At 39.6% G+C, this 23683-nt stretch overlaps 1 protein-coding gene across 1 annotated transcript in view; it reads left to right on the top strand.

Annotated features, from left to right (window-relative positions):
• The first annotated feature begins 376 nt into the window (after positions 1 to 376).
• LOC140233221 (transport and Golgi organization protein 6 homolog) overlaps positions 377 to 23683 on the top strand; it is a 30038-nt gene continuing 6731 nt past the window's right edge. Inside the window, exons 1-9 of the mRNA XM_072313335.1 lie at positions 377 to 480; positions 6215 to 6904; positions 7834 to 8091; positions 8523 to 8632; positions 9272 to 9443; positions 15191 to 15371; positions 16034 to 16216; positions 17037 to 17160; positions 23306 to 23461. Of these exons, the coding sequence (XP_072169436.1) occupies positions 6268 to 6904; positions 7834 to 8091; positions 8523 to 8632; positions 9272 to 9443; positions 15191 to 15371; positions 16034 to 16216; positions 17037 to 17160; positions 23306 to 23461 (1821 nt within the window). The 5' untranslated portion in view covers positions 377 to 480; positions 6215 to 6267. The remainder of the gene's footprint in view (positions 481 to 6214; positions 6905 to 7833; positions 8092 to 8522; positions 8633 to 9271; positions 9444 to 15190; positions 15372 to 16033; positions 16217 to 17036; positions 17161 to 23305; positions 23462 to 23683) is intronic.

Raw genomic sequence — 23683 nt, 5'->3', positions numbered from 1 at the left:
ATCCACATGTAGGCCTATATTTGGATTTCATACCCTAAAGCCTTTGGTAAGTGCAGAAGGGCATTTATACACAGAGAAACTAATATTTCAGTTAAATTGTTTTCTAGACCTATTGCGTGCATCTTTGTACCTCGGGTAAAACAATTAACTTTGCAAATAATCAAGAAAAGGACAGTTCACTGCCGTCATTTTATGGATGCTTCAAGAGTGGTTGCGTGTGAGGAGAGAGCTGACATGACTCGCGCTCGACTCGGCAGGTGAAGTGTACGACCCTCATTGAGCCGACTAGGTTTTGCACCAGTCCGGCCGGCCACGCCGGCCCGGCGCGGCGCGGTCGAACCGATGTGGTGCCGCCGACCGGTGACGATAGAAGAATGGCGAATCAACATGATCAAGCGGTGTGCACTGGTTCCTATGATGATTTGGAAGCGATATTTCACGGAATTCAGCTTTTAACATCCCCATGTTCGACTGTTCCAGGTATGTTTGCGTCTAAGATACTGTGGAAAAAAAAAAATCATCTTTCACGTACGGTCGCGTCAGGAGAGGTTAGATCTACCCGGTCAGTAAACACCACGGACAGTTGTACAGTCCCACGTATTCAAAATGATGGTTGTACTTCCATTCATTGTGAGATTATCTGACAAAGATCTACTAGAAATGATAAACAGTGTTGTAATAGGGCAAGAAAAGGAAAATCAAAGACGTACTGAACAAATGAGTCACCTGAATCAATGGCATGGTACAGACTGATGAAAACAGAGAATTTGACCAGATAGCATTGGATTTTCTGGAGGGGCTAAGACAAAGTGTGATTTTTTTTGATAAGTGCATGCATCACTGCATGCATGGCCAATGAGGGAATGAGCCGACTAGATGTATTCAGTTGTGAGTCATGTTCTAACATGATATCTACTGGTCATAGTATTTATTAGTAAGCTGTTTCCTCCATGAGATCTTTGCGTGTGCTCTTTTACTGAGCTCAGAACTTTTTGTTTATGTGCCCAGGCACTTACAATTTCAAAGTACCGGTAACTGTATCTTGCTACACTTTCTCATCAGCATCCACTCAGTCAAATCCTCTGAATTTTGACCAACTTGTACAATGTAGTTACCCAGCCTATTTAGACATGACCTTGTATGTACCTTTTTTCCAACAAGAAACCAATGTTGACGCAATAGGGATAAAGGGGATATGGTATAATTTTAATTCATTGGCGAAGAAAGTAAAAAACCCACACCAAGGTTCAACCTCCCATGCCCAAACTTGATGCACAAAACATAGGTTTCTACATGTGGCCAGTGGTCAAATTTTGGATGGTGCGTGATGGTGCTATGGTCAAATTATGGGCGGCTCGCTTTGATACTCCAGTGCAGTGCCGGTGGACATGCCCATTGGCACAATTCAAGTTCAATAGTTATGTATATATGTGTCTTGTAAAGACTGAAATAAAAAAAAAAAAATCAGAGACATTTTATAATGAAAAACAGTGGTCCCATTTTCCACACTCCACTAGATTATAGGTCTCTTCTTAGGTGCCCACATGGAATTGAAAGTGAATGATTGATGAAATTCTATGGATATTGCCCAGTGCACGTTGTGTGTTTTGCTGTCACCTGTCTTGCGTTAGCGTAAAGACATTCTCTACCATTATGCTGGTGTAGTCCAGTCAAAATACGACGAAAAGTGGGTTAACCCACAACTAATTGCAACAGAAACGATTCCACTTGCATATGAACCGGAGGAGCTATTAAAATAACATATTAAAAGTTCCCTAAAATTCGAGTGGTGGATCAGTGTCTAATTTGCATAAATTCAAAATGGCCGCCATACAACCTATTTATGCCTATATCTCGGGATATATAACCCACAGAAAGTAAATTCCGGTGTCTAAACCTATGTTTTATAGGTCAAGGAATACAAATATGTTATCTTTATCAACTTTCAAGCATCCCTTTATATAGTTTTTGCATATATTTGCATATAATTACATACAAAATGGCCGCCATATTGCCTGTACAAGCAGGCATCTTAGTAATGTAGTACACTCAGGAATAAGTCGCTATATATCTGGACATAAAACCCGCAGAAAATAGATTCTTGTGTCTAAATCTATGGTTTTTAGGTCAGGAAATACAATTATGATACAAGCAGTAACTTTCAAGCTTCCCTTTATACATTTTCTGCATATATTTGCATTTAATTAAATGCAAATTGGCCGCCATTATAACTCCACAGGCTTATATCTCTATCTGTAAAAGGTACCCAGTGATGGTGTCTGTGGTCTTAATTTTACTGCTGAGAATCACTGATGTAGAATACCTTCCCACTCAGGAATAATTACCTATATTTCACTAAAAATTTGCGTATATTCATACATAAATCTATTCAAATTAAGAGTAGCTTATATCCATAAGCTACTCTACAAAAGTTTCATGAGTTTGGACATTAGATGACGATCTTGTCATATCAGGGTACCATGTCACCCACTCACTTTCTGAATAAAAGACCCAGGGGTCCAGCCCTCATCCGAGCATCTCAAGTTCCCCTTCCTTGCATGTTTACAGACTATTACTTGGGAGAAAGGAAATTGGAAGACGTTGGGAAACGTAGGGCCATATCTGGAAGCCTTTAGGGACCTCCATGGCCCAGGGAGGCATGATGTCCATATATGCATGACACTAGCGATAAATGCACTTACAGTACTAAGTTTGTTGTAAATTTGACCATGTGTTTCCAAAAGGAGGATCAAAAATCAAAAGTGGCCTCCAATAATTTGGTCCCAGCCCAAAGGTGGCCGCACCTAGATCAGATTTGAGGTGCCTTTAGGCATTCTGTGGCCGGGGGATGGTTCCCATTTTATATACCAATATTCTACCAGCCAAGTTTGATAACAAATTGAACAGTTTTTTTTTTGTTTTTTTTAAGATGAAAGAGTGAAAATTGGTACCTATTTGGCACTAGCCCCAAGGAGGTCACCCCTGCATCTGCCATAATAATCTTGAAAGTATGCTAATACACTCACAGATGGGGACACGTAAAAAAAAAAAAAAAAAAAAAAAAAAAAAAAAAAAATATATATATATATATATATATATATATATATATATATATATGTTAAATATATATATATATATATATATATATATATATATATATATATATATATATATATATATGTATATGATGACGAAGTAGACTGGTGATGCATTACAGTCCAACAGTGCTAGTTATTCAGACCAAATTTTCGACAACTATATTTGTCTTCCTGAAGGCCGACAATGGCAATTCTGAAGAAAGACGAATGTATTCGTCGAAAATTTGGTGTGACTAAATAGCACTGCTGGACTGAAATGCATTACCACCCTACTTCGTCATATTTTCTGTACTGGTACCATATATATATATATATATATATATATATATATATATATATATATATATAATGTGTACAATTTTGAAAAGAAGGAAGATAAAACTGCGAAACTATACAGTCTCCAAGATATTCATCTTTGTACTTTTTACCTAGCTCTGTTATAACTGGTTCTACTTGTGTGTGTGTGTGTGTGTGTGTGTGACGTTTTTTATGATAAATTCCTCATTTTGGGGGTTCTGGGACCTTTTAGACATGGCGTCTATTTGAACAACTTGTTAGTCTGTCATCCTTGGGATGCTACTTGCCTAGTTTGTTGAAGATCTGTCATTACATGGGGTCTTAAAAGAGAATCTGAAAATGGTTTTTGAAAATGCATGCATGACTGTCGACGGACGCCAGAAGATAAATGATGGCTATTTGCAATATTAGCTTGAACCTTTTTTGCTGTCTTGAACCTTTGGCTAAGATGAATTTAAAATCTAATGAATCAAAGTCATTGGATTTCAAGAAAACTTTCTTCCGTTTCAAGTACATCATTTTCATTTTCTGTCTTGCGATAATACAGATACTTAAGGTATGTAATGTGATCTCTGAAAATATAGATCAATGATAAAAGCGTAAAACATGAAAACTCGCTAACACTCAAAGTGTTCTATACCACAAACTCTGGACTAGGATAGTGTGAAATTGCAGTCGATTAATGTAAAGCAAACAGGATCCCGGCTTCACTTCATACTGACGAAAAGAAGAGTGGTAAGTCTCACATTTGTTGTAAACTGTGTTGATGTCTTTCAAGAATGTTATTCATTCCTAGTCACCAATTAGAACAGCATCATCTGCCTCCTCAGATATTTTAGAAATACAACATTACAAGTGTCTGATCTATAATGGCCCGCATCTGCCACTGATAAGGGTTGTGTGCAGTCAAATCTGTTTGTCCTGCAACTATACACTACCAGTTTGCTAACAGCCTGATGTAACAGATACAACACGAAAAATGGTAAAAGTAAAATTTATCAGAATTTATAAGCGTTTTATGAGCTTGAAGCCAATGAGAAGAATGCTGTTTGTATTGATCGACTGATGAATCCAGAGTACTAGGAATAGAAATGTTAAGGCATTTCCTTTTTCTTTTCTTTCTTTTTTTGTATCTGGCTTTTTTTCTGTAAGTCATTGGGTGAAACCACGCAAAAATATGACAAAATCCACTTCCATACAATAATCATCACGGTCATGTTGCTCATTGATAAACATGCCTTTGCCAAAAGTTTTGCAACAAAAGACACAAGTATCGACTAAACATGGCTGCAAATCATCGCAGGTAAGGAAAAAGATGTTTGAAAAAAATCTGCTGAATGATTTACGACCAATTTTGGTGTACCGTAAGCACACTTTGAAAGCTATATGAGATAATATGACAAGAACATCATCTAAACAAATGTCCAAGCTCATGAAACTTTTGTAGAGTAGCTTATGGATAATCATGATCTTGATGACTTTCCCCTCCCCCCCCCCCCCTTTGCCTAAAAAAAAAGTATTGCAACATAGACGCAAGTATAAGCAGTAAACATGAGGGTAAAATTACACGATATAATACATTAAATATCATGCAATCATAAAAATCTTATCTTTTTAACGATTCCTACTACATAATTTGAGACTTTACTGTTGTGTACCTATTGAGCACACTTTGGAAGATATAAGTTGAGATTATAGTTAAATAAAGATATGTTCTATTTCATGCTACTTACAGTTGTTTTCTGTTCTGAGGCTTTATCTCAAGAAAATGTGAGTTTAATGTAGTACAATACTTTTAATCAATGCAAGAATATAAAACTGGGTGTAAGGATAATCGTTAAGGTCGTGAATGGAATTCTAACAATTTTGCCCTTGAAATATTGGATGCATTAATTTCAGTACAATTAACGTTCTGTAGCTCGTATTCGTATATCAGAAATTATATTCACAATAAAAATTTGAATAGATTTATGCTTAAACATAGCTATGCAAATTTTTAGTGAGATATAGGTAATTATTCCTGAGTGGAACGTATTCTACATCAGTGATTCTCAGCAGTAAAATTAAGACCACAGACACCATCACTGGGTACCTTTTACAGATAGAGATATAAGCCTGTGGAGTTATAATGGCGGCCAATTTGCATTTAATTAAATGCAGATATATGCAGAAAATGTATAAAGGGAAGCTTGAAAGTTACTGCTTGTATCATAATTGTATTTCCTGACCTAAAAACCATAGATTTAGACACCAGAATCTATTTTCTACAGGTTTTATGTCCAGATATATAGCGACTTAATTCTGAGTGTATACTACATTAATGATATACGAAGATACAGGCTTGCACAGGCAATATGGCGGCCATTTTGTATGTAATTATATGCAAATATATGCAAAAACTATATAAAGGGATGCTTGAAAGTTGATAAAGATAACATATTTGTATTCCTTGACCTAAAAAAAAACATAGGTTTAGACACCGGAATTTACTTTCGGTGGGTTATATATCCCGAGATATAGGCATAAATAGGTTGTATGGCGGCCATTTTGAATTTATGCAAATTAGACACTGATCCACCACTCGAATTTCAGGGAACTTTTAATATGTTATTTTAATAGCTCTTCCGGGTCAAATGCAAGTGGAATCGTTTCTGTTGCAATTAGTTGTGGGTCATTTCATATTTTGACTGGACTAGTGTATGGTAGTGAACAACAGTGGCTTCAAGATTTGATACACTCAAGGATTTATTTTTGAGTAAGGAGTACATATGCTACACATTTCCTTCAGTTAATGAATTAGTGTTGTTCCTTTTTTTCAGGTTCAAAGGATGGCAACAGTGATGACTGGTTTGAGAAATCTCTTCTTGCCTCAATGGAAGCACTACACCAAGCTCTAAAGGATGATGGAGTCTTCAGACAGCCAACATTTGTTCTGGGAAAAGAGCAGTCGAGCCTGGAATCTTCCCTCTCCGCTGCTGCTGACCAGAAATGGACTTATGTTGAGCACTGCCTCACGCTGCTGGAGAGTCTCTCTCGCTGTCTGCACCTCAGAGTGGCTCGGTATGAGGGGGAGGTTAGGGATGGGACAAGTGACAAGGCAACGATGACCCCCAATAGGGCACCAGCTGCCTCCCCAGACACCCTCAGCTTCACACAGCAGAAACTCCTCTCATCCCTTGCTCAGTTTATTGTCTCTCTAGGCGTATGTCCTGCTCTTCTCCCCGGGGTGGGACTCCCACTCAGTGTCAGGTCAGACATGGGGGCTGCCGTTCTGACTTCGGGGAAGCCGCTTCCTTTCAAGGAGCGCCAGCGACGCCTGATGCGGGTGTTCAGAACCTTCCTGGTTTGCATCCAGCAGCCAGTGCTCGGTGGCTTTCTCCTGTCCAAACACCTGAATGATGTGCTGGCAATGGTTATGCAACTTGCCTGCTCAGAAGACATCCAGAGGACAATCAAGATAAGGAAGCCAGATGGTACCATAGTCAGTCCCAATATGAATGAAAATAAGGGTAGGTTGCTAATGTGTTAGATCATTTCTTTAACCTACAGTCATTGACTGCTTTTGCTGTGTTCTTAGATTTCAAATTTATTTCATCAATTTTATTTCCATCAAATTATTAATCTTGCTCTTGCAGTGCAGTAGAATATATAGACATAATTTCTATGCTCAACAAATGACTTATCTTTAATGCCACATTTTTCAAGTGAGATGTGATATGTATTTTATGGTATGTTGGCTTTCAATGTTAAGGCTTTTGAGTTTTATGACTTGTGGGTTAACAAAGTCCAAGAACCCACATGTTTGCCTCCTTGAGGCAGCCAGAGATCACCAGTGGGGTAGTAACATGTCAAATGAAGATGATTGCCTGGCAGACTAAATGTTATTACCTCTGAGCATAACACACTGTACTGACTGTGCCTGCAAACATATAAAAATCACTTGAAGGAAAGTGAAATTCCTTAAATCTTCTTATCAGTACCAACTGGTAGTATACACTGTAGTTGTGTACTGTAAATACAGCAAATGGGCATATGCCTCAGATTTGTTGTTCTCCTTTTATTGAGTGTCAAGGGTGATCTGAAATTTATAACCTTTTCTTTTATCAAACTTGCAAATCGATAGTATGATAAATTCATACAGCCTCCTACCACACATCAGTTGATGTTGAAGAAGGAGTTTTAGTGCATAGTATAACTGATGATTCTGAACAGGCATTGATTCTGCTGAAATACTATTGGACTTATAGAGTACCACAGTGTGTTGTCACAGCCAATCATTGCTGTGGAAACTGGTTCTAAATAACCCTACTTGGCCTGAGTGTTTATGCATGCACCTGGTTCCAACCCAAGCTATAACAAAAAACTTTGACATCATCACTTCAGTACTCTATGCCCTGTGCTGCTCTACGCTTTCAAGGTATTTTTACTTATCTCACAGCATTGTCGTCGGACGAGATCCACTTGGCCAGGCGAGAGCTGGAGCACCTGATGCAGCGCCTCTACCAGCCGTCGGTGATGAAGGAGCTACTTATGCTGCAGGGAGGAGGGAATAGGAGCAGGAGCAGCAGGAGCAGCAGCAATCCGCTCCCTAAACCTCCCCATTGGCTGAGGAAGCTGTGCGGCAGACTTCTCGCTGAGAAGATCATGGCCCCGAAGGGTGTGGCTCACTTCCTCCAGGGGGTCATGGACTTGGGAGGTGGGTGCTGACCCTTAAGCCGTTGAGGACGAGCTGATTTTGCAACAGTGTGCAATTCCCATAGACACCTGCTCCATTATACTCGGACCTAGTCTTCAACATGTTAACATGGGTATTGGTGTTTGAGTTCTCCACAGACATTGAGACCAATGTCTGTGTACAGGTGCAGTTGACTTTTAAAAAGTTGCTTACACGTAGTCAGGATTATTACAAAGCATTTGTGACATTCAATCCCATTTCCTTTTTGGAAATTAGATGCAAAGTTAATATACCAATATATTTACTCAGAGCGGATATACATAACGTACACTTGTAGGATTACCATACTCTGCTTGTTTCAATTTGAATGGACCAGACAATATGCACTTGAAGATTTTGTACACATTTCTAAAGGTTGTCATTCACAATGGTATTCTTGCAATTCCTTACAGAAAACTGTTTGCCAGACTGGTCCAGGTGCGATGCCATAGCACACTTGCTTGCCAACTGCCCGTCACCCAGTGTACCGAGTGATGTCTATCATCAGAAGCTGTCTTGCCAGGTATTAAGATGACAATACACGTAGGTGTGACAAGGCAGGCCAATTTCATTGTTTTCCTTTTCATACTCGCAATCTTACAAACAGTGTTTTCATTTGTATGTCTGTTTATGACAAATTGTGAGTAAGTATGATGCAATCATAAATCTTATGGTTTTGGAATTGTAGATTCACATGCCAAGTCAGTTTTGTTGGAGTTTCAACTCTGACTGCAGTTACCCCTCTATGTCATACCCAGCTTTCTGGATATTGTAGCGATATGAGATAAACAAGACAGGAACCGAGTTGCATACAAAGTGCCTTGAATTTTAACATGTCATTATTTAGCTGAGGAAATGAAAATCACATCCCAAGATAACTTCAGGGTAATTCAATATCCTGAATCACAGGCAACCTGCATATATTCTTTATTATATATATTTTTTTTTTCCAGTGACTACATGACACCACTGAAAAATCTTTTCACCCAGGCTAACAACTGCAGTCTTAGCACTGCTCCAAGATTTGACATGCTATTTAGCTGCATATGAGAATCTACATCGTTCCTGGAGTTCAGGGAAAGACTGTGTTTAAAATGAAGGCTACAAACTTTGCACAGTGTTCTTTCCTACTGCTTTTTTTTTTTTTCTTTTCATTCCTTAGATCTTGGAAATTCTTCACAAAGGTGATGACCTCTCAATGAAACAGATCACAAGGGTCATCAGCAGGTGTGTTGTTGCCATGGTGACCATGGAGCCAGCTCTCACCCAACAGCACTTCCTCAATCCTCTCCTCCAACCATTGCTTGGTGCTACCAAGGGCTCTGCCCATGAGAGTAAGCTGCTCCATATCCCACTATTCCACTATTTTTTTTTATACGTCATCAGAAGCCACCATTATACAGTGCACTCCCATTATAATGAACACGGTCATAACAAAATTCCGGTTACAATAAAGTAAAAATTCAGGCCCCAACATTATCCGCTCATTTTTTTTTAGTCTTTATTTGTTCGGTTATAACGAAATTTTGATATAACGAAAGAAAACTGCCGGTCCTGAGGACTTTTTTATGATGGGAGTCCGCTGTATCATAATTACATCATTAAAATTTCCCACTCCGAATCTGCTCAGTGAATGGTGACTGGACTATCTTTGATTGTATTATATTATGCATGTGTTTGAGGCTGTTATCCTCATCAAGCATCTGCTTATGATAATGGTCTCCTGCAATTCTATTACACTTAGCTTTGTTTAATTTGTCTTGTGAACAACAGGTACATGAAATCTTATTTTCATTAAATGCATAAAAGATGGTCTGCTCTAATCATTTGGTACTATTAAGAAAAACAATGGTGTACATTTAAGTCAGCCATAAATTTGTTTCCAGGTATTTTCACTGTTCAAATATTACACAGCAACTTTGTTCAATTGGTTTCCTGTTATATTCTTGTACGAAAAAGGAATGCAGAAATAAAGAAAAGTAAAATCAAACATATAGCTTTCTATCATGAGTGCCTATGTGCAACTTTTGCCTCATTGAGAACAGTAAGGAGAGACACAGATTGTAGCCTCTAACAGGCAGGATTCAGCCAGGTGAAGATTATTAGCTGTGGAAGAAAAAACAAAACATGAAGAAATTTGTGGTGGAGAAGGAGTTTGAATCAACTTTTGCATTCTTTCTGATGGACTACTATGTAGGAAGAAAATATGAGTGTTGAAAATGTTTAGAATGACAGACATGCATCGAAGAAACATAGCAACTTCTGGATATGTGAAAGGATTTTACCTATAGTGTATCAATTTTGTCATATCTTCTCTATCTATCTGTTTATTCCCTTCTATTGCCACTCTACTCTGTCAGGGCTCGACCTTAGCGGGAGCCCGGGGACCATTGGCTCCCCAGAATCGCTACGGGCTCCCCAGAAATGTATGAAAAAAAGCCCGGCTGGCTCCTTAAGTTTTTTTGCCGTATAGCCTCACGTTTCAAGACAGAATCATAGTTTATGTACACAATCACACTATTGGCGAGCGCGAGCGGCCCCGGCGCGCGCAGCGAGCCCTGACGCTCGAAGTTATTATCCCCGCAATTGCAATATAGACTACACACTGAACATATTTCATTCTCCAGCCGGCCCACGTTGCCCGCATGTGTGTGTGTCTGTGTGTACCCGACGTGTGTGTATTCCTATCTTCTATTATAGAATACTAGTAGTGTGCGCACATGCAATTCGCTGCTTGCGTACTGTGTACGCCGAATGGAACTTCGCGCGCCTGAATCCCTGTCTCCTACGGACCGTGGATGTTTACATCGATCGCCATGGTATCCCCATGTGTGGCCGGCTGGGGAGCGTGAGTATAGTAGCTTAGCTATCACAAACTGTAGCCAGCTAGCTGCCACTACAGTACCTATTTCGTTTTGAGTCGGGGTAGAAGCACTCCGTTGTGCAATGTCTGCTTCTTTTTCTCTACTTCTTCCGCTTTTCCCTTGCCTCCCAAGTACGAAATGATTTTTAGAATGTTGTGTGTGTGTTTTGTAACGTTATTGCATCATTTTTCTGCAAGGAAGAGGTGAGTTTCTGTTCGTGTATTGATGAGCACTGCAGTAAATGTGCAGGTGAAAAGCGTTCGAACTTTCTTTCCCCGAGTATCGTGGAAACTCGATGTATTTCTAGGCCTATTAAAGGAGATCTCATATAACAGAATACTTATAACAAACTCTTTTCCGGTCAAAATGAATTAATTTCCTTTGTTTTGTATCGTTTATTGACGATCCCAAGGATCTCGTCGCAATACAGAGTTTCCAATGTGTATTAATTTTCGCGTAGCTTTCGGTGCTGCAAACTTTTGCTAGGGCCTAATCCTACTAGTAAAACTTATCGTTCTATTTCTGTCGTTTCTCACACCTCGTTTGCTACGATTTCTTCCATTTTATATCACTTTATCCGTTCCCTTTATACTTTGAAATATTTAAACAATTCTTTCAAGTGTCTCGCACTGTTATTTTCGTAACAGCGATTTCTCCGCTTTGCTGCAATACTTTTTCGAATCGAAGCGACGTGTGTTGTCTTTTCTAAATATTTGTGTTGTTGGGAGGTGTTGATACTTTGTATTTGTTATTTATTTTCCTCGGTTTTTATCTCGAGGGACTGTGCGTGTTTCTTAATGTTGATAGGAAAAGGCTAAAATGATCTGAGTGATGTCTGATGGTGATGATGAAAACTACGCTGGTATAAAAAGACGGCTTACTGCAAATGCTGAGCGTACGTGCCGTTCGTTTTATTTCACTTTCCCTCTTATTCTTCTTCCCCCTTACTCTTCTTTCCCCTCCAAAGAATGATAAAAAAAAAAGAAATTACATACACCACAACAAAAAGATCCACGATCTACCAACCTTCGTAAAGTTAAATCTAAATGTTCAATATCAGCACAGAATAAGGAGAAAGCATGTCATGAATTACAATAAATGAGAGCGAAGAGATTGTGAAATACTGAATACGTGCGCACAGTCTCTTCGGCTCGAAGAAACTTGACACCCACTGGCCCTGTACCCCTCTCCCCTTGTGGAAATTTCCACAAAAGCAGGTGCCACACCCAGGTGCGTGCCAGACGAAAGAATGCGCGCACTGGAATAAACAGCGTGTAAATATCCTGAAAATATCGATCTCGAGAAGAACCAGCTCAGTTGAATTAAAGGAATCATTGCAAAGATACCGTGATTCTACAATTTTATAGCCTTTCTTTTGGCGCATAGCAGGAAACATCAGTCGAATATGGTGTACTTAATCGAATATCTTATGTTCCCTGAACAATAAAAAAGGATCGATTAATCAGTCAATTAAAAAGGCAATCACAGAAATACTTAAAAGGTCTCGTATGCCCAGACAAATTCACTATGAAGTAGGTCCAATGAGATGCAGTCATCACATGGTTAGACAGCAAAATCATGACAATTAATTTCAGTTCATGCTCATCATAACTGCTTATTACTTTTCAAAGTTTTGGCTATCAACATTCGTTCGTAGGTGTTTTTTGTTTTGTTTTGTATGTTTTTCCTCGTGAAAGACGTAATGACTTCTTCGTATCGAATGTAAACTGCATGTTAAATACCTACCGTAAACAAGCCATCAGCTCAGCTACTATGGCACATTCGATCCATCGAACTTGCAGTAACCTCTTATAGGCAGGAGCACATGGCGCATTCCTTTAAACTTGAAAGTACAACCACGTGTTTGCACATTGGCGCAACCACACACAGCGCGGCATTTTGCGATCATCGTTATAGCAGACTTTCCGATTCCAGTCAGGGTAAAAGAAATTGGAATACCGGTACTTTCGGAAAATACTGATGTTTAAAATCCAGTAAAATTAAAAAGCCTGAAAACAGCGCATGATTATGTTTTATAGTAAACAATAGTTGGAAACACCGAACAGAGTTTTGCATTCACTCACACAGAAGCTTTCTTGAGAAGATGAAAGCATCCCCCTTCCCTGCTAGATAGTGGAAGCTTCCATAACCAGCCCAGCAAGTTTCTGGAGGTACATACATGCACTTGTAGTCTTGTACACATGCATTGAGAGAAAGCAATCAATCAACGCTGAACATTGCGTAGTTTGGACTCTTTATCGTGCTAGTGACCAGCTCGATACTTCGGCATATGTCGTAATGTTATGTTTAAGAGCTTGTAGTTGTAGGCCTTATAAGTCGACAAGTTTAATTCAAAATGGCAAAAAAGAGGGAGATGGAAAAAATACAGATTCTGGTGGAAAATACAGATTTTGGAGCTGCTGAGTACGGATTTGTGCTTCCAAAGGTTGGCAGCTCTGCTGATCAATCAACATGTGGCGTTACATAATTGTTTCTAACCCACACCTTGCAGCTAAAAAAAGAAGAACCGATAAAGAAAGACAATAATTATGAACAGACCAGGGTAAGAAATTACACAAGGGAATGGGAGAGGGACCACACAAAACACCTACACACACACACACGCAGGTGCACGGCAGGCACAGGCACACACACACACACATACACACACTGTGACTGTGCTAAAACCCGTTAGATACTAAGAACCAGGTATCTCTGGCTTGTGTCTGGAGAAATGCATGTTATATCTAAACGAAATCTTCTCCACCAGGTTAATACATGTACATGTAATAGACCTCTACTGCTGATTGTGACTGAGGGAAACGTGGCTCTCTAAAACTCAATTTGGCTCCCTAAAAAGGTCCCTGAGGAGCCCGGCTGGCTTCCTAGAAAAAAAGTTAAGGTCGAGCCCTGTCTGTCATCATGCTGTTGTGTGTGTATTACCTGAAAGTGACCATAATCACATAATCAATATACACAATAATTTATTTTTCTATTCCTTTTGGGGTATTGTTGTTTTGATAATCTAGTGTGTAAGCAAGGATGCGGTGTAAAAGATGAATTTCTGAAATGTGTTTGTGGTTTGTGGCATATCACACCCATACTTCTTAGATGGAGATTCTCATTTGACTAAGATGATATAAATTTTTGTCCCCGCCGAACGAGTTCGAGCAGGGGACTATGAAACGGGCTCCGTACGTGTGTGTGTCCGTCCGTGCGTCCGTCCATCCGTGCGTCCGTGTGTGCGTCCGTGTGTGATCAAAATGTTCAATTTGCTACTTCTCTGTCATTTATGAACCAATTTTGATTCTGTTTGCTTTATATGATAGCACTACATGGGAGCTTTAAAACTTGTACACCTTTTTGACCTTTGACTCTCTGTCATTTATGAACCAATTTTGATTCTGTTTGCTTTATATGATAGCACTACATGGGAGCTTTAAAACTTGTACACAGAATTTCAGTTGTGACCTTTGACCTTGACCTTTGACCTATATTGTACATTTTGCTACAAAATGCTACTCCTTCGCCATTTCTAACCCGATTTCGATTCCGTTTGCTTTATGTGATGGCACTAGGTGAGGGCTTCAAAACTTCTACACAGAATTTTGACCTTTGACTTCTTTGACCTTTGACCTTGATTTTTGACCTATATTGTACATTTTGCTACAAAATGCTACTCCTTCGCCATTTCTAACCCGATTTCGATTCCGTTTGCTTTATATGATGGCACTAGTTGAGGGCTTCAAAACTTCTACACAGAATTTTGACCTTTGACTTCTTTGACCTTTGACCTTGATTTTTGACCTATATTGTGCATTTTGCTACAAAATGCTACTCCTTCGCCATTTCTAACCCGATTTCGATTCTGTTTGCTTTATGTGATAGCACTAGGTGAGGGCTTCAAAACTTCTACACAGAATTTTGACCTTTGTCTTCTTTGACCTTTGACCTTGATTTTTGACCTATATTGTACATTGGCTACAAAATGCTACTCCTTCGCCATTTCTAGCCCAATTTCGATTCCATTTGCTTTATGTGATGGCACTAGGTGAGGGCTTCAAAACTTCTACACAGAATTTTGACCTTTGACTTCTCTGACCTTTGACCTTGATTTTTTACCTATATTGCACATTTTGTTACAAAATGCTACTTCCGGCGGGGACATATATTACGCACCGCGTAATTTCTACTTTTCCTTGTTATCTCTCATACAGGCAGTAGCAATCACACAATGACCAGTGAGCTTGAGTTGGCCATGTGTATCCAAGCCATCCATCGGGTGTTTGTCGCCGGCCTTGGAGAGCCCAGCCCTAGGCTGATGCAGTGCTTAGCCCCCATCCTGGAACCCCTGTTTGCTCTCTACTGCTTCAGTAAGGGAGGGGTCTGCAACCTCAGGTGAGAGAGAGAAAGGAGGGGGGGGGGGAGAGATCATGCGGGAGGCTTGTAAAGCAGATCATGTGGTCCTGCAAACCAGGAAAACTAAGGAAAAGTCATTTGAAAAATTGTTGATTATGTTTCACAAATGTATGAAGGAAGACATCATAATATGAAGTATTGGGGGGGGGGGTGGTTGGAGGGACCACATGCATGTTCCATAAATCGCCATTAAAACGATACTTTTTGCACATTCATTGAAATCCAGCTCAAAAATTTTAAGAAAGGGAATGTACTTGACTTTTGTTTTTCACTCTTTCTCTTTGGACTTGTAAGAAATTTATATCATGAGATTTACTGTTTTGTTTTGTTTCTTATGGGTTCTGAGATCCCATTTTGAACGAAAAAGGAAGTATGTCCTGTAAGGTACCGTAATGACAGCTTACCTGAGATTGGGGGGGGGGGGGGGGGTCTCCCAGGCAGGAAAAGCCCATCGAAAGCCCACAAAATGGGACTTCAGATATTTTTGGCAGTCCTGAGATTGGGGGGGGGGGGGTTGTTTTCAAAGGTAGGGAATAAGCAAATCGTTACCCTAAATGATATTATGAATACTATAATTCGTAAATGATAATGTCTACATTATTCAATGTGTCTTTTCCCCTTTTTGTATGACTGTGAGACAGGATCCCTGTGGAGGACATCTTACGCAGCTTCCTCATCACATCAGACAACTGCATCTCTCTGGAATCCCTACAGCACATCTCTGGTATGAAGGAGAACCCTGCATTCCATACCACCCATGACAGGGTCACCTTCACTCCTGGTTCCAGCGGTGGTGCAGTCATTATTTACCAAGGGGATGCGAGGTGAGGATTGGCACCATACCATCACCTGTCCAGTAGATTGGTGTTTTTTCCAGACAAACTTGGTGTGCACACTCGCTAGTCCTAATAAGTAGAGTTGTCCATCCTAACACTACCTGGATAGTTTGCAAAGATATGATTATGGGAATGTCTGTCAGACAGGCAGATGGTTCTCTTCTGCTTTAATTTATTGAAATCTGTAAAAGATATTGAAATTTTTGTCTATTTCTCTGTATTTTAATTAGTGATTGTAAACCAGACGCAATTCAGCCATTGGGCTGCCAAGTCTGAAAATGAAAAACCCCATTCAATTTAATTTAATTCAGTTCAATTCAGTTCAATTCAATTCAATTCAATTCAATTCAATTCAATTCAATTCAATTCAATTCAATTCAATTCACGCCACAAATCCCTTTGCTGAAATTAATAATGAGGATGGAGAAGGGTATCCTAATGTAATTGCAGAGGTTTATCTTGCTTTCTTGAGGAATTAATGCAGAAATTAACATCTAGTTAAACCTTTAATTTTACCATGTACTGCTCTCATGTGGCCTCAGAGAGAAAAACCCCTACAGAGAGATGCAGGACCTAATAGACCGATGGAATGTATCCCTGTATGTTGTTATCCTGTGAGGGCGCTAGTCTAAGGCAGTGACCTGAAATCTGAACTCTGTTAAATTGTTTGTTGTTGTTGTTTTGTTTTGTTTTGTTTTCAAACACCCTACTTTGAATGTCACTGCTGCCTCCTAACCTGATGATTGACACTGCTGATGAAAAGAGAGTCACTTTATTTTGATGCTTATTCCTCCTGCTCTTATTCCAGCCTGGAGGACTTGTTCACCCAGAGACTGCTGGGCCACGAGCACGTGGCGAGCTGCTGCACAGATCTGCTCCTCAAAGTTGGCCAGGAGCAACTCTCGGCTGACTTCTTCATTGCAGTACTCAATGTGAGATAACTGAGGCAAATAATTAAATAACAAGGAGAATATTAGTTGGGGGCCTAAGGGCTCAAAATGGGCGGTTTGGTTCAGATTCTTCCAAAAGCACCAAATTTGGCTCATAGGTCCCTTGTACCATACTCTTTCGATTTTTGATGGGCGCCAAGACTAAAAACCCTTGGGGCCGCCATATTGGTGAAATCCAATATGGCCGCCATCCGGGTTAAAGGTCAACTGCAGTTACAAATTGAAAAGGTTGATTAATGTTATGAATCCCATGTGGAAGATTTTACGGGGTTAGAGAATGTGATTTTAAATATCATTTCTGCAATTCAAGGTCACTCTCACCTCTCAAGGTCACTTTCAAGGTCAAATAAGGGTCAAATCAGGCATTTTTCGAAATGGTGTCTGTGAGCATTCAACTGCAATTCACTGGTACCCCTATTTTGTTCCATTTGTCACCTCTTCCATACTCCTTCAATGGTCAATTAGGGCCAAGAGCGCTTCCATCCCCCTACATATCAATAATGATTATGACAAATAAATGAAAAAATTATATTTAAGATATATATATATATATATATATATATATATATATATATATATTGAAATCATTGAGCACAAAAAACGGGCTTCCATTGGTTTCGTTTTCTTTTCTCATTTTCTTTGCTCAAAGTTTTCACTATTTATCAATTGTTTCTGGTCAGTTTTTCCTTTCGTTGTTTCAATATATTATATATATATATAGATATATATATATATATATATATATATATATATATATATATATATATATATATATATATACATGCTTAAATACGGCCGCCATCCTATTCCAAGGTGCCGAATCAGGGTGCAATGGCAAAGAGGGTAATAACACGCCTAATCTTATTTTGTCTTCTTTTTTCCTTCTGACGAGATAGCTGGATAGCCCGTATACAACTAGCTGGTCAGTTGTATGTACTTGGGGTGGACCACTTTACCGATTTATGCACCTTGAGTTTTCCGATAACGGAATGCCGATTCGGGATCTCCATCTGTCTGGGTTTGTGATTCTTACACACAAGGGACTTCCACTTTTTATATCCAAGTGATGGGGTGCAAAGTGTTGTACCTCTAATACACACACCATTGCTCAGCTAGACTTGAGATAAGTGGGATTCGAACCCGCGCCGGAACACAAGTCTTTAGACTGCAAGCCATACGCTACCGACTGAGCCACCTCGTCACCTTTCATGGTCAATTACATAACTTTCCAGCTGGCAAGCGATATGATTCTCCTCCTGCTGAAATTGGTGTATGCCTGTTCTCCCTTGACAAGACAGTGTCTGCTTCTTCAGTGAAGGAAGCAATGGCCGAAGCTCCCAGGGAATGGAGCTCCTCAATCGAGGTCAAACCAGTATTCTATAGGGGCAGTTAAAGGGGCATTCCGGACGATTTTCATAATTCCACATCATGTAGTACATAAATCGACAGCTCCATGTATAGATTTGTTGAATTTATTGTGGTCCTTGAGCAGAGAAACCAATAAATTGAAAATCTTAAACAAATTACACTGAACAGTGTCGATGACATCAGAGCCTCATCTATTTCAGAAATGTAGCAGTGTAATTCAATTACAATACCGCTTGTTCAACAAGTTCACCTGTGAAAAATCTATACATGCCTTCTTCTTTTGTTCTGCTTCCTTGAGCCCCAACTCATGCATTCTTATGGTGAGGCTGCTATGTCATCATCCTTGTTCATTGCAATTTGTTATAGATTTTGAAAACATTCTCATTCCCCATACCAATCACTAAAAATTGTGAAACTCTGTACTCAGTTGAACTAATTTTTAGTTGTTCAAATGTGAAAGTCTGAAAATCATTCGGAGGTCCTCTTTAACTGAATTCGATCGTTAAAGTCCTTTAATGGCAGTATCTTATCAGAGTAGGTGAAGACAATTCAGCTGAAGGTTTTTTCTTATCTTTTTTTTTTAATTCTCTTTTTATCAAACGGAACCGTTTCTTTACTGAAAGCGCAAATGACTAGGGAGACTGAACACCTATTGATATTGTATGGGATACTGATCCTGAAGAAAATAATCTTAACATTTTTGTGCAGCAACACTGTGCAGTCCTCTGACAAGAGATGGTGATGGCACCACTCAAATCTCAAATTATGATTGGAAGAGCGTAGCGTCTTCCTGAAAATTACGATTGAAAAATAAAGAACTACCCTCATTTATCAGCGCACAGATATCCAAGAATAAATTGGACGGACAACTCATCCTGAGCACCTGATTCGAGACGGAAATATCCAACAGGAATTGTGATCTCACAACCCTTCAGCTTTCCAACATCTTAGATGCGATCTATGCAAAGACATCCTTACAAAGGATGACATAATGTTTTCTGAAAGCATTTTCTGAAAACAGTATACAGTCGCACGGATGAGCATAACATCACATTTTCGGTAGTGTGCTTTTTCTAATCCCTTTGATCTGAGGGAGTTACGGGTGGGTCGTGGTCTTTCCTGTACAGCGTACCTCTCTTCCAGAGCACAACATCAGGCACTGACACGGTGCGACATTACTTCAGACTTGCTTTGATGTGGAATGCAAAATGCCTAAGTAGTATGGGTCAGCAAACCAAAGCTCACTGACACATTAACTACTTTAGTAATCGTGCTCATGTCCAGCAAGGACTGATGAGCAACAAGGTTTATGGGGCAGCCAGCGTCAACGAGGGTAGGCATCATCTCGTCATAACGTGGGAGCAGATCATCAGAAACCACCCTATCTGCTCAAGAGGCGCTGTATCAACATTTCGAAGATGAGTGCTGCTGCAAGTGAGTTTCTACTGGAATCATGACAGGATGGGTCATCATGTGATCCCTGACTTCAGGGAGTGGAGTTGGAGGAAAGATGGCACAGGTACATGGCAATTGCTAGCACTATCAGCCACTCTCCGCAATGCTTCAGTACCAAATTTCATTCTTCTGCACCACAGCTTTTTCAAGTCATGCATTGGGAGGTGGAAAACATGGAAATGGAAAAAAATAATGAAATGAATGAATGAATGAACGAATGAATGAATGAATGTGAAAATGCACAATGTAGAGCAGTTGTCAGATGAGCCATGGTCAGTAGTTTGATATTGCTGCAAACTTAAAGTGGGGGTGGGGGAGGGAATTGAGGGCCTATCTGACGGGAGGAACATTGTCGCAATGCCAGCGTCTCGAAGAAATTATTTTCGCTATCACAACTAAACCGATTTCCAGGGCGACGTTCAAGACGTCTTCAAACAAAGGGACAACTTATTTGCTTGGAAGTCACGGGGATGTTGGCACGACTTTTGCAGTCGCAGGGACTTATCAGAGACGTCTTTTCTCAGCGACTTCTCCATCTCGTCGCCATTACGTTATTACGGCCTCCACAATATGCGGGGACATCTCGAAGATGTTGCAGACAAATTTAGTCCCCACGACATGGCCACAGTGATGGAGACTTCTCAGAGACGTCTCGTAGACGTCTCGGAGACAAGCTGGAAGACGAAAATAATCTCTGCAAAAAATCGAAAATGTTCGATTCTCCGGCAAATCCTGGAGATTGGGCTCGTCTCCAGATGCGTAGAGTTGCAACCTATAGTCTTCAGACCAACGAGATACCAACTTATAAAGTCTTGTGATATCATACCAATTTGCGTCCAAGCACTTTGGATAGAATCTTCAATAGACCCTAGAAGGTGTCATGAAGTTGTACTATAGCATATGTAATCTGTACCATGTTAATGGTGTCACTGTGGCACCTGTGAAATATGCTTGTTCCCTACATGGCGTCGCCAGGACCTTCATGTTCTCTGAACGGCATATTTAGCTATGGAGGCACATAAAATTTCCTGTAAGGACTTTAGAGTCGAACTTTCTTACACAAGTTTGAAAATAGCAAATTGATGCCTACCTGATGTACTAAAAACTCCCTTAAACACGACAGATTTTTCTCCTTTTTTCATCCAGATTAGGAGTGATCTTCATAATTATTATTCCACTGAATTTGAATCTGAATTATGAATATCTATTGTGATTGAGGATCCCTGAACTGCAACAGAGAAATAAAAACATTTCTCTTTTTAGTGGCAACGTCAAGAACGTTGGTAATATAGAGAGTAGCCACCTCCCCTTATTGCAAAACTATTAATATATTAGGTAGCAATAGGAATCTATTTCTCATATATGTATGTCTTTTTGCATCCCTTGCAGATGAAGATGAAAATAATAATCCAATAATCAAATCTTGAAAACTCTTTGAAAGGGCATTACCCATAATTCTAACTAGCTCTTTTGGCTGTCATTAAAGCAAATGCAAATATATTGAATTCCGCAAATATGACCAGTCGGTGAGGACATTTCTTCTTAGCGCCTGTAATGTAAAAATAATTATTTAAATGATTGTGGCATGAACTATGATATTCCATAGCTTTGTACAGAACCTTACTTCAAAGCTTGTGTAGCCATATCATAACAGGCCATAATTGAAATGATGCAGAAAAAAAAAATTACCGTAAGTAATTATTAAAAATGAAATTGAAGGGTTACCAAGTCTTCAAATTTAATTGTGAAATAAGGATCTGAGTAAGATCCCTTAAACCTAATTACTCTCAGAAAGGGGTTCTTATTATAATTCATGAGTGCATACCTAGTGTTTGAAATCTTAACACGAAAGCAGATAATTCATATTGATGTTACTCGAGAGAAAGCCCACCTCTCCCTCTCTCACAGCCCTCAACAACTGCAATTCTATTAGCAGGGCTGGCATTCCTCCTATATTGACTATAGGCAAGCCATTTCAAGAGTCTAAATCACCTATTGTGAATATAAAATCCAAATGACCTTTAGGGAGACCCTATAAGGAAAAGTTGACATCAGACCATAAAAATAATTTCAGAATCGAATTCCTTGACCCATAAAACAGCTACAGCTGACTTTTCGAATCATTGTAACACTTTAAAGGTTTTTAATTGTTATACTGGCTTTTAAACGTAGGTGGCAGCCATATTGGATTTTGCAAATATGCGGCCCTGGAGGGCGCCCCTCACAAGAAATACGCCTTTTTTCAGCCGTTGACAACTGCAATTCTATTACTAAGGCTGGCATTCCTGGAATATTGACCATGGGCAAGCCATGTTTTTCAATAAACTGTTATGAATACAATGGCTTGACCCCTATATGACCTTAAGGTGACCTTATAAGGAAAAATTGACTTCAAACCACCAAAACAACTTCAGATTCGAATTCCTTGACCCAGAAAACCTCTTAACCTGACTTTTTAAATGATTGTAACCCTTTTATGTTTTCAAATGCAGGTGACCTTTAAACCTATATGGCGGCCATATTGGATTTTGCCAATATGGCCGCCCCAGAGGGCGTCCTTCTTGGCGCCCATCAAAAATCGAAATAGTATGGTTTGGGCTACATGTGTGCCAAATTTTGGTGCTTTTGGAAAAATTTGAACCAAAAATCCCTTGCGCCCCCCACTATATAAAATCATATAGAATCGAACAAAATTAAATAAAACGTTCCCCAACTATGTTGCTTCTTTAGTTTTTTTTTTAAACTCTTTTGAAGACTAGTCCCAAGTTTTCTCAGGCAGATGTCTGTGGGAAATGCATGTTATAGCAAAATCAGTTCATTCTCAAAGGATTAATGGAGGAGTATGATTCATTTGTGGTCATGCACTGCCAATATGATAACTTGAATTTCAGTTTACTCAAGTTAGTAATTTAGTTTGCAGTACCTTTAATGTTGGAAGATTTTTATTTTTGTATGATGACAGCCATAATGGACATGCGCAGGAAAATAGATACTAGCTGTAAAACCAGAAATTTTTGTGGCATGGAATTTTCACGAATTGGAGCCAACGGCCTCTTTTTCCGTGTGAAATTTTTGTGAATTGCCACTGGCATTCAGTGCATATAGTGTAGACAAGAACTTCACCTGCATTTTAATTTTGTGAATCTTAGCTCTATCATATGTGTCCAGAGATTTCTGAGAAATATTTCTTAGAATGGGATGTCATGTTGAAATTTTACTGAGAATCGGCAGTAGTTACTTTTGCTGACACCCTCAGAACAAAATAAATTTGTCAGGTAAAATAACATCTCATCATTCACTGCAGGAAATGACATCGGTAACGTCATCATTGGACGTGGAGACAGAGCCAGATGAGAAGAGCCAAACTGGTTCCCCTGGCAACGGGAGGAGCTCTGCCCTGCTTGGTCTAGAACCATCTTCCCACACGGCTGGAATCACGAGAGTACAGCATGCACTCAGGGTAAGTCATGGTTACACTCCACTGTACTGTATAAGCTTTTTTATGCCTCCGCCACGAAGTGGTGCCGGAGGCATTATGTTTTCGGGTTGTCCGTCCGTCGGTACGTACGTCTGTACATACGTCCGTCCGCTTTCGTTTACGCGATAACTTGAGTAATGTTGACTGGAATTTTATCGAACTTGGTCCAAGTATAAAGTATGATGGGGCAATTACTTGATTAGA

The sequence above is a fragment of the Diadema setosum genome, chromosome 9 (assembly GCF_964275005.1).
Source record: "Diadema setosum chromosome 9, eeDiaSeto1, whole genome shotgun sequence".
Classification (NCBI taxonomy): domain Eukaryota; kingdom Metazoa; phylum Echinodermata; class Echinoidea; order Diadematoida; family Diadematidae; genus Diadema; species Diadema setosum.
Note: the sequence above shows the minus strand (reverse complement) of the source record. Positions and strands in the feature narration are given on the sequence as shown.